We start from the raw sequence: 12583 nt of genomic DNA, 5'->3' as shown, positions 1-12583 counted from the left end.
ACAGCTGCTGCTCCTGTTATTCTGTCGAGAAAGCTAATGTCACATAAGATTAACAGTGATTAAACATTGATTCTGATTTGACACACTGCTAGGGTGTGTTTACTGGCTGCCTTTGTGCAGCAGCAGCAGAGGGGGATCATAAATAATTGGCCATATCATATTTTAAAAATAGTGAGAGCTGGTCCAATACATTAGCAAATATGTAGAATCAAAGCTAACAAATATCCTACACTACTCAGATAATGATATGGTAACAGGAAAGTACTGTGACTGAATATTAGGATAAGTCAACCGGTTAAACTGAACTGGCCAAATGTGCACAATATTTACGGACAGAGCAGTTTTATAGAACACAAAGCAGTTGTAATGTTTTAAGAGTAAATGTGTATGACTCAAGGCAAAAGACAGGTAGGCACAAGGACAATCACACTCTAATCCACTGCACCTATGAAATGTGTCCATTCATTTATGTAAAGTATTAGCCAGTATACATAACAGCTTAGACTTGACACTCCCATGTTAAAACATAACTGAAAGTTATCTGTAGATGCCCCCACCAAGATGTTGACATCATCCATAACCATAAGGACATAACCATAAGGATTTCAGTGTTCCGTCCCCAAAGAAGACTGATCTGTAAGGTCACACTGAGAAAAATAAGATATTTGTCCTTGGAAAGAGCAATAATTCTGTCAAACGGGAATGCTTAGGGGACTATTGGACAAGGGCCTGGAGAGACAATCTGAAATAACAGCAACTCTAGCCTAGATAAGAGGAAAGATAAGGAATTAGACTGTGGGCTGTCACCTCCTATCCATCTCTATTTTATTTTACTACTGCAACCAACATACGTCCAGTGTAGGATCACACAAACAAGAACATCCACAGCAAAAGAGATCAGAGAACTAAACAGAATCTGACAGCAACATCTTCTGACCTAAAATATTTCAATTCATGGCCCTACTCACATAGACCCTTCTGGTTGTTTACTAGTGAAACGCAGAAGCCGTGTCGCTTTCTAGTAAATAAATAGGCTCACTGTACATGTACTGACCAAAAATATAAAAAAACACAACATGCAAACATTAAGATTCTACAGTTCATAAGGAAATCAGTCAATTGAAATCAATTCCTTAGGCCCTAATCTATGGATTTCACATGACTGGGAAGACAGACGTGCATCCGTTGGTCAAAAATACCTTTTATAAAAAGGTAGGGGCGTGGATCAGAAAATCTGGCAGTATCTAGTGTGACCAACATTTGACTCATGCAGCAAGACACATGGCCTGTGGAATGTTGGCCCACTCCTCTTCAATGGCTGTGCGAAGTTGCAGGATATTGGCGGGAACTGGAACACTGTCATACACTATAGACCCAGAGCATCCCAAACATGCTCAATGGGTGACATGTCTGGTGGTGTATACAGGCCATGGAAATGTCAAGCTCCTAGGAAATGTGTACAGATCCTTGCGACATGACACGGTACAGCTGAAACCGAGTTTCATCTGTGAAGAGCACACTTGTCCAGTGTGCCAGTGACCATTGAAGGTGAGCATTTGCCCAATGAAGTCAGTTACGATGCCGACCTGCAGTCAAATCAAGTCCCTGGGGAGGAAGACGAGCACGCAGATGAGCTTCCCAAGACAGTTTGTGCAGAAATTCTTTGGTTGTGCAAACCTACAGCTTCATCAGCTGTCTGGGTGGCTGGTCTCAGACAATCCCGCAGGTAAAGAAGCTGAATATGGAAGTCCTGGGCTAGCGTTGTTACACGTGGTCTGCAGTTGCGAGTCCGGTTGGACGCATTTCCAAATTCTCTAAAATGACGTTGGAGTCATTTTATTTGTATTATTTTACCTTTAACTAGGCAAGGCCGTTAAGAACAAATTCTTATTTTCAATGACGGCCTAGGAACAGTGGGTTAACTGCCTTGTTCAGGGGCAGTGACAGATTTTTACTTTGTCAGCTCGGGGATTCGATCTTGCAACCGTTCGGTTGCTAGTCCAATGCTCTAACCACTAGGCAGGTAGCCGCCCCGGTAGGTAGCCTAGTGGTAGATAAATGATCATTACATTCTCTGGCAACGGCACTGGTGGACATTCCTGCAGTCAGCATGCCAGGCTGTATCACAACTGGCAGTGATTGGGAGTCCCATAGGGCCGTGCACAATTGGCCCAGCGTCGTCCGGATTTGGCCGTCAACTGACTTGCCTAGTTAAATAAAGGTTCAATTTATATATATTTTTTTTAACTACCTACACACTGCCTGAACTTGAGAAATCTATGTCATAAGAGTGGCCTTATTGTCCCCTGCACAAGGTGCACCCGTGTAATAAGCATGTTGTTTAATCTGCTTCTTGATATGTCACACCTAACAGGGATTTACACAAATATATGCACAACATTTGAGAAATACATTTTTGTGTGTGTTTGGAACATTTTAGGGGGGCTTTTATTTCAGCTCATGAAACCAACCCTTTCCGTGTTGCGTTTATATATCTGTTCAGTGTACATTCCCTCAAATCCTAAAGTAAATGAATTGTTGCTAACCAGGCTATTTTAATACAGGAATACACCAAATTATTTTCTATTTCACATTGTTTTTCTGCATTTTGGAGAATTGTGATTTGAAAACATGGAATGGAAGGCCTGCTGAGTGAAAGTTGCTGTCCCCTATAGCTTCTAGCTTCTGCACTGCAGAGACTGCTGTTGGGACAGATTGATTTGGTACAATACATTAGGTGCGCTAGAGGCCACATCCATGCTAAAACCACTCAAACCAATCAGCCACCCTGTCAGAAAGCATGAATTCTGTAGTCCCATGGTGCCTCCACTTGTCTGGGATAGCAAATCTGCCATAACACAGGGTGTCAGTAGGGACAACAGGGAGGGGACACGTGTCACCACGGTACAGTCTAGTGAAAGGGAGGGGGATCTGTTTGGATAGGCTTCCTTAGCTGACAGGTGTTTCTACTAGATGCTCATTAAAAATAAAATGTGAGAGTGTGCCACACTTGGAGGGCAACCGATGTGCTCTGCTCTACAAAAGGTGACCTCGATACAAACTTTTAAGACCGTCTTGTTTAAGAGGAAGGCAGGGTTCCTTGCTTGTTTTTGGTATTTATGCCACACAGCTCTTACAACAAAAAACATGATTAAAATTTACAGTTTCACATGTGAAATCACATTGTGAAATAGATGTTTCCACATGCTGAGCTTAAATTTCACGTGAAACCATATTTTCACATGCACTAATTTTAGAGTTCACATGTTAAAATAAATAAAATAAGAAACCTGCACACTGCTCTTGCTAATATCACTGCTCTTTATTAAGCTTACCAATCGGCCTCAAGGCATTCATAAGAGCTCTGTGCGCAGGTTTCTTATTTTTTCTCATCTTATTCAGTTGTTACCATGCACCTGCAATAAACGTAGCTCAGATGCACGAGTGCCTTTTGAATAAGGGTTCAAATGTTAACACCACCTTTACACATGAGAAAAATAACATGTTTGTTTTCACAACTTACATATGAATTGCAGTTGCATATGTGAAGTTTGCGGTTTCAAATCTTAAACACATGTGTAAATCTCACGTTCATATCAGGTATGAAGGTAAGACCCAGATGTAGACAACGTCGAATTAACAATGGTTTAATAATCCAACAGGGGCAGGCAATAGATGGGTAAAGGCAGGCAGGGGTCAGTAGACCAGAGGTGGGGCAAAGGTACAGGTCAGCTGGCAGGCTCAGGGTCAGGCAGAGTGGTCAGGCAGGCAGACAGAGTCAGCACAGGCAAGGGTCAAAACCAGGAGGGTGAGAAAAAGAGACTGGGAAAAGCAGGAGCTGATAACTAAAACACTGGTTGACTTGACAAACAAGACGAACAGAGAACACCAGTATAAATACACAGGGGAAACTTCGGGAAGATGGGTGACACAATCACAAAGACAAGTGAAACAGATCAGGGTGTGACAGTAACCCCCCCCCCCCGGGGCGCCGCCTGGCGTCCTACCTGGGCGCATACCTGGTTGACCGGGGTGCCTGCGGTGGAAGTCAGCGATGAGGGCTGGGTCCAGGATGTCTCTAGCGGGGACCCAGCACCTCTCCTCTGGGCCATAACCCTCCCAGTCAACCAGGTACTGGAAACCCCTGCCCCGTGGTCGAACACTCAGGAAGCGTCTCGCAGTGTATGCCAGATAGCCATCGAAGACACAGGGAGGAGTGGGCCTGGAAACAGAAGACAAAGGGCTGTGAGACACAGGCTTAATCCTAGATACATGGAAAGTAGGGTGAATACGGAGGGTATGGGGTAACAAATGACGAACAGCAGTGGGGCTAATGACTCTAGAGATGGGGAACGGGCCGATGAAACGGGGGGAAAGTTCCCGCGACTCCACCCAGAAGGGCAGTTCCCAGGCAGAGAGTAATACCCTCTGCCCGAGCCAATAGCATGGAGCACGGGTCCGGTGGCAATCTGCTTGTCACCTATACCTGGAAGTGGTCTTCAGAGTGGCCAGGGCTCTCTTCCAGGTACGGCAACAGCGGCAGATTAACTTCTGGGCAGAGGGATGACCAACTTCCTCATCTTGTTCGTGGAAGAGCAGAGGGTGATATCCCAAGGAACATCGAAGGGCGAGAGGCCCGTACCCGCACAACTCAACCCATACCAGTTGCTGACTCCAGGTGGTACGGTTGGCGGAAACTAGGCAGCCGAAGAGTCGTCTCTAAGTCCTGGTTAGCACACTCCGACTGGCCATTGGACTGCGGGTGGAATTCGGAGGACAGGCTGGCCGACGACCAAATGAGTGTGCAGAATGCCTTCCAGAACCGGGACGAGAGCTGCGGACCCCAGTCGGAGACCATGTACACCAGGAGTCCGTGGATCCGGAAGATGTGCTGCACCATAAGCTGGGGCGTCTCCTTGGCCGAGGGTCGTTTGGGGAGAGGGATGAAGTGGGCGGCTTTGGAAAACCGATCGACCATTCAGGATGGCAGCATTGCCCTCAGAAGGGGGAGACCCGTGGTGAAATCCAGGGATATATGGGACCAGGGACGGTGAGGGACAGGCAGTGGTTGGAGAAGATCAGCCGGAGCTTGCCGAGGAGTTTTGTTCTGTGCGCAGACCGTGCAGGTGGCGACTAATGTGGCAACATACAGAACCATAAGTGGTCACCAAAAGCGTTGTTGCACAAAGGCCAGGGTTCGACGAGAGCCCAGGTGACAGGCAAGCCTGGAGGAATGGGCCCACACCAGGACCACGGAGCGGACAGCATCAGGCACAAACAGACTGTTATTTTGCCCCCCGGACCTGTTTCTCCCGGACCCGTTTCCCTATACCCCCAGCTGAGTGCCACCGCTAGGCACGAGGTGGGAAGGATGTTCTCAGTCTCCAGGGTAATAACTGTGGGGTTATAGCGGCGAGACAGGGCAACCGGCCTGACGTTCTTGGACCCTGGCCGGTAGGAGAGGGAAAGGTTGAACCGGGTAGACAGCAGGGCCCATCTCACTTGCGTGGAGTTGAGGCGCTTGGCGGAGTGGAGATACTCCAGGTTTGTGTGGTCGGTCCACACAATGAACGGATGTTCCACCCTTTCTAGCCAGCGCCTCCATTCCTCCAACGCCATCTTCACAGCGAGAACCCCGAGTAGCGTTGCAGCTGCACCCTGGACGTAGGCTGAGGCCAATCCACCACCACTCACCTTCACAGGATCCATCTGGACACTCCCAGCAGAGATGTAGCCCAGAAAGGGAATGGTGGAGCGATGGAACTCACAACTTTCATTGGAGCACATGTCCAAGAACAGGAGGAGCAGGAGAAGACGAGGATGTCATCAATGTAGACAAAGACGAACTGGTTCAACATGTCTCAGATCATTCACCAGAGCCTGGAACACGGCAGAGGCGTTGGTGAGGCCAAAGGGCATGACCAGATATTCGTAGTGGCCGTGTTGAAGGCGGTGTTCCACTCGCCCCCCTCTCGTATCCACACCAGGTGTTACACATTTTGTAGATCCAGCTTGGAGAAAACAGTGGCCCCCTGGAGCCGCTCAAAGGCCGAGGAAATGAGTGGTAGTGGATAATGGTTTTTCACAGTAATGTCATTGAGTCCCCGGTAGTCAATGCATGGGCACAGGGTCTTGTTCTTTTTCTCAGCGAAGAACCCTGCGCCAGCAGGAGCAGGATGGATAAATCCTGTAGCTAGGGAGTCCCCAATGTCGATCTCCATAGCCTTGGTCTCTGGTCCCGACGTCTCAGGGAAGCGTGGTGCAAGGGAGAAGGTCTTGCAGGAACATGTTCGAAAAGTGCTTCCTGGTTCCACGTACTCTCTGCTGGAACATGCGGAAATCTACAGTTTAGTCGGCCACCCGTTGGGCATCCTGCCGGAGCTGGATTAGCTTGCGGGCAGCTTCTCTCCCAGAGAACGGGGCCTCACTCACGTACATGGCCGGCTGTTGTTCCCAAATGGCGGTAGCCCAGGTGAGATCCCTCCCTGACATCGTGATGACATAAGCTATTTTGGAGTGATCCGAGGGGAAGGACCACAGCTGGAGCACAAAAATGAGGGCACATTGAGCTAAAAACACAAGACATGTGCTCAGCTCTCCATTAAAGCATTCCGGGGGAGGTAAATGGGGATAACCGCCAAGTCACTGAGGGGCGGTGGGTTTACCACCGTGGCAGGCTACCCCTCAGAATTGCTCCAGCAGCATGTCCAACATTTGGACTCCCTCTATAAGACCACGAAGCAATTCCTCGTGCCCACCAATGGAGGTTCCTTGGGAGGAGATGGAGCTGCGCAGCTGGCCCGGGTCTGCTGGGTCAGTCATGGCCAGTTCGTACAAACAGGTATAAAGGCAAGACCCAGATGCAGTCGAAATAACAATGGTTTAATAATCCAACAGGAATAGGCAAAAGACAGCTAAAGGTAGGCAGGGGTCAGTAAACCAGAGGTGGGGCAACAGTACCTGGCGGCAGGCAGGCTCAGGGTTGGCAGAGGTCAATAATCCAGAGGTGAGGCAAAGGCACAGGTCAGCAGACAGAGGACAGGCAAGGGTCAAAACCAGGAGGGCGAGAAAAAGAGACTGGGAAAAGCAGGAGCTGATAACAAACCGACGAACAGAGAACACTGGTATAAATACACAAGGGATAAATGGGGAAGATGGGCGACAACTGGAGGGGGTGGGGAGACAATCACAAAAACAAGTGAAACAGATCAGCGTGTGACAGTTCACATGTAGAATTGCAAGTTCATGTGATGTTAAAATATTTCCCGGAAGTGGGAAATCTGAGGTTTGTAGTTTTTCAAAGCTTGGCCTACCAAATACATATATATGCCATTACAGTGTCTATAGAGTCAAGTAGCACTTCCTACGGCTTCCACTAGATGTCAACCGTCTTTAGAAACTTGAATGATTCTACTATGAAAGGAGACCTGTTTGAGTCAGTGGTCTGGCAAAGTGTCTCAGGCTTGTGACGCGCGCTCCCGACAGAGTTACCTCTCGTTCCAGTGCTTTTCTTCAGACATAGGAATTCTCCGGTTGGAACATTGATGTTTTATGTTAAACACATCCTAACGATTGATTCCATACATTGTTTGACTAGTTTCTACAACCTGTAACGAAACTTTTCGAATTTGTCTGGACGAAGTGCTCGCGCCTCATGAAGATGAATTAGTGGGCTGAACACGCTAATAACAAGTGGCTATTTGGACATAAATTATGGAATTTCTGGAACAAAATCAGTCATTTATTGTCGAACTGGGATTCCTGGGAGTGCTTTCTGATGAAGATCAAAGGTAAGTGAATATTTAGTGTTATTTCTAACTTCTGTTGACTCCAAAATGGCGGATATTTCTCTGGCTGGATTGGGCTCTGAGCACCGTTCTCAGATTATGCTTTTTCCGTAAAGTTTTTTTCAAATCTGACACAGCGGTTGCATTAAGGAGGAGTCTCTTTAATTCTGTGAATAACAGTTGTATCTTTTATCAATGTTTATTATGAGTATTTCTGCAAAATCCTTGGATGTTTTGTAATCTAAACATTACTGCACGTAAGGCGCCAATGTAAACAGATTTTTGGATATAAATATGCATATTATCGAACAAAACATACATGTATTGTGTAACATGATGTCCTATGAGTGTCATCTGATGAAGATCAAAGGTTAGTGATTCTTTTTCTATATTTCTGCTTTTTGTGACTCCTATCTTTGGCTGGAAAAATGGCTGTGTGTTCTTTTGACTTGGCTATGACCTAACATGATCATGTTGTGCTTTCGCTGTAAAGCAATTTTAAATCGGACACGATGGGTAGATTAACAAGAGGTTTATCTTTCATTTACTGTATTGGACTTGATAATGTGTGAAAGTTACATATTTAAAAAAAATATTTTTGAATTTCACGCACTGTCTTTTCAGTGGAATGTTGTTGAGGGGTTCCGCTAGCGGAACGCCTGCGCTAGAAAGGTTACTAGGGTATAAATATTGTAGTAAAATAACTAGTATATACACACTATAGTAATTCATGTTTTTGTGGACTGTAGTATTTACTATAGTGTTTTTATTTTAATATATATTTGACATAGATTTGCAGTCTTTCTCCTTGAGGAAACCTAAATGGAGACATACTAAAAGAGCACATTTTCCAATAACCTGTTGGTTGGTAGGACTGCGGTCTGAACAGATAGATCTGCTCTTTTCTATAAACTGTAGGGAACCCAATATATGGTCTATACTTGCTTGTTGGTTTCTCACTTGTGGGTGGCACAAATTGGGATATGGGCAGGGTACATGCAAATGAAATACTGTAGTATTTACTATAGTTCAAGTGTAGTATTTTTGTGGACTGTACTTTTTTGCAGATACTACTGCTGTCTTTACTATAGTATTCTACATCATTCTATAGTAAGTGCTACACAAGATCAAGGGATACTACACAGTGTGTAGTATAGTATTCTACAGAATTAGAACTGTACTATTCTATAGTAAACTGTAGTATTTATGTGAGATGTTGCAATACTAATGTTTCCCCATATGGAATTGCAAATTCTGTAACGCTATTCTTAAAAAAAAAGACTACCTGAGTATAACAATTCAAGTGTGATAAAAATGATGATCTCTTAGCCTTCCATTCAGTGTTACTGCTACAGTCGCACAGCTCTCTTCTTCATACATTGTTCATTGACCGTTGGAAGAAGTCCAGTGAAAATAAGAGAAGCTAGAGCTCTGTGTGTCCTTATTTAACCTGCTTAACATGTTAAAATTGCACTGTTATAGTTAAATCAGATAACTTGAGTTAAATTAACATTCACAACATTTTTTGCTGCATTGTCTGAAAGCATTGAAAATACACTGAAAATATCCACGGAACAGCCACGGAAGAGAGTGAAATTATAGCTCCAGCGGTCTGTAAAGGGAGAGTGTAGGATTGGACAGGTAACTTTGTGGGAGGACATGAAAATATTTTTCAGTTCCCCTAGAGGGTGATACTTTATGGACAGAGAGATAATAGCAACATAATATTCAGTGCCGTCTAATTTGAGTATAACGAAGCCTGTTCCTTCGTGATGTTTCCTGTCCTCAGATATGAAAATCTGTGAAAGCCTATTTACAGATGGAGAGCTCCCAATGAATGTCCGTAGAGACTAAGGGTATACAGTGCATTCGGAAACTATTCAGACCCTTTGACTTCTTCCACATTATGTTACGATACAGCCTTATTCTAAAATGGATCCAAAAGTCCCCCCCGAAATTGCTAGATGTGCAAAAACTAGCTGAGGCATTTTGGCACAAAAAAAAAAAAAATATTCAGACCCTTTACTCAGTACTTTGTTGATGCACCTTTGGCAGTAATTACAGCCATGAGTCTTTCTGGGTATGACGCTACAAGCTTGGAACATCTGTATTAGGGGAGTTTCTCCCATTCTTCTCTGCAGATCCTCTCAAGCTGTCAGGTTGGATGGAGAGCGTCGCTGCACAGCTATTTTCAGATCTCTCCGGAGATGTTCGATCAGGTTCAAGTCCGGGCTCTGGCTGGACCACTCAAGGATGTTCAGAGACTTGTTCCGAAGCCACTCCTGCATTGTCTTGGAGGTGTGCTTAGGGTCGTTGTCCTGTTGGAAGGTGAACCTTAACCTGCTTAGGACCTCAGACCCGGGTGTTCATCAAGGATCTGTGTACTTTGCTCTGTTCATCTTTCCCTTGATCCTGACTAGTCTCCTAGTCCCAGCCTCTGAAAAACATCCCCACAGCATGATGCTGCCACCACCATGCTTCACCGTAGGGATGGTGCCAGGTTTCCTCCAGACACGACGTGTGGCATTCAGGCCAAAGAGTCCAATCTTGGGTTCAACAGACCAGAGAATCGTGTTTCTCATAGGTCTGAGTCCTTTAGATGGCTGTCATGGGCCTTTTACTGTGGAGTGGCTTCCGTCTGCCCACTACCATAAAGGCCTGATTGGTAGAGTGCTGCCAAGATGATAGTCTTTCTGGAAGGTTGTCCCATCTCCACAGGAACTCTGTTATAGTGAACATCAGGTTCTTGGTCACCTCCCTGACCAAGGCCCTTCTCCCCCGTTTGGCCAGGCGGCCAGCTGTAGTAAGAGTCGTGGTGATTCCAAACTTCTTCCATTTAAGAATGAGGCCACTGTGTTCTTGGGGACCTTCAATGCTGTAGAAATTGTTTGGTACCCTTCTCCAGATCTGTGCCTCGACACAATCCAGTCTCGGAGCTCTACGGACAATTTCTTCTTTCTCATGACTTGGTTTTTGCTCAGACATGCACTGTCAACTGTGGGACCTTATATAGACAGGTAAACTTATTTAACTCTCGTCATGTAGAATATGAAATGTCATTAAATGCTAAATATATTAAACTTCCTATATTTTTAGACATGCATACCCTTTTCACAACAATAATCTGTAGAAATACAGTAATAAAGAAATATCTACATTTACCATTGTTTTATGGATATTTTCTTTAGGTTTTACATTCTAAATGCAGAATTATAGTAAAAAAAGATGTTTATAAAACTATGAAAGAGAATTTAAAAAGAATTCTGTCATCTGACTGAACTAATATTGATTACTACATTAAACACGAACTGTAAAATGATGAGTATTTACAATACCTCAATGAAAGTGAATGCGTATCATTTAACAGATTGTTCACAAAAAAGAGCTGTGACTGTCTATGTACAGTAGTCTCAGTTCCATCCTGCTTTTGCCTTGATCCAGCTAGCTGGTTTGCATTCCTACTGACATTTACAATGGAGGTAAATTATGTCCTGATAACTGCTTTGAATAGCTAGCTAGGATTTGTGGGACACTTGAGGGGCACATCTACCTAGGTAGGCTACTGGTAAAACCACTAGTTAGCAAGGTAGACTAACAAGCAAACTAATGACAATATACTTACACGTTGGTTTGCATTCATATAGCCAAGACTTTTGCTAAATTCAACTGCTTTAGTTAGCTAACTAGGTTGTGTGGGCACAGTAGACTGGAAAATCATAATCAAAGTTTTGATTTAGCCTATGGTAAACTGGTTCTGACCAGCACCACCTTTCCCATTTGCCATTCTGTGGCCCCTTTAACCAGTAGCTGCTAGCTAGAATGTCAACTGCTTACTCGCTACCTAACCAGTAGGCAGACCTAGCAGAAGGTTGTATTGCATGTATGCTTCAGTACTGTCATGACTGTCCTGATCAGGTCAGGTTTCAGGAGACCACAACCCTACAGATTATCTCTCAACCTCAACAGGGGAGGAGAGATCAAGGGTTCTGAAGATGTGGGGGTTTTATGACCCCTCCCGCCCCTGGTAAATCTTAGGCCAGAGACAAATTCCTTTTGTCCTGTTAATATGGAGAACCAACCTCAGAACATTAAATAAAGGGACTTTGGAGCAATGGTTTCTGTCAGCCACAATGGTGGTAATGACGATAGATGGAATATGAAAATATGTTATTTTTGTTTTATTAAAAAAGGTTAATAGATGACGTTACAATGTTTTCGTAATAACGTCATCTATTAACCTAGTATGTGTTTGATGTTTATACATTGTACGTTGTATGGAAAATGTCCAAATCACAGAAAATGTTTTGGTAAAGATGAAATGTGAAGTTAGTTTTCTAAAATTGGGTTTGAGTAAAATCTAGACCAGAGAATTGCCCTAAAGGCAGTTACGCCCACTTCTGACACGAGGGTATAAAACCTGTGAGAAAAATAATTTACAGATAAGACAACGTGACCAAAGCTGCAGTCGGGTTCGTTGACTTTTGACCTCAACGCAACACAAGTTTGAAGACAAAGAAGTATTTTTCTACCCAAGCTACGGGTGAGTAGCTGTGTCTAAGCGGGTGAATTCCAGTCGAACCACCTAGCCTCCGTCTCCCATCGAATCATGGTATCGACACCGTTTAATTCCTATGCTGTGAGCTCTGAGCTACAGAGATCTGTCCTCAGAAGAGCCCTTCCAGAACAAGGGTGAGGGAACAGACTCCTAAGCCAAAAGGACACTGACATTGTGAGGACGACCAGAGAGGTGCGCCGGAGAAGTGCGTCATTGAGCAGCCTGGACGGTCCACGCAGAT

The 12583-nt window shown here is 44.8% G+C and overlaps 1 protein-coding gene across 3 annotated transcripts in view; it reads right to left on the bottom strand.

The window, feature by feature from the left end:
• Positions 1-12583, bottom strand: part of nalf2 (NALCN channel auxiliary factor 2) — a 41903-nt gene that overhangs the window by 18811 nt on the left and 10509 nt on the right. Inside the window, exon 2 of one of the 3 annotated variants that reach the window (XM_052510978.1) lies at positions 4020-4222. The exons of the other annotated variants lie outside the window; for them this stretch is intronic. Within the exon in view, the coding sequence (XP_052366938.1) occupies positions 4020-4112 (93 nt within the window). The 5' untranslated portion in view covers positions 4113-4222. The remainder of the gene's footprint in view (positions 1-4019; positions 4223-12583) is intronic. 3 annotated transcript variants of the gene reach the window in all.

Source organism: Oncorhynchus keta, unplaced genomic scaffold, assembly GCF_023373465.1.
Source record: "Oncorhynchus keta strain PuntledgeMale-10-30-2019 unplaced genomic scaffold, Oket_V2 Un_contig_6244_pilon_pilon, whole genome shotgun sequence".
Taxonomy (NCBI): domain Eukaryota; kingdom Metazoa; phylum Chordata; class Actinopteri; order Salmoniformes; family Salmonidae; genus Oncorhynchus; species Oncorhynchus keta.
This window is presented reverse-complemented; position numbering and strand designations above follow the sequence as displayed.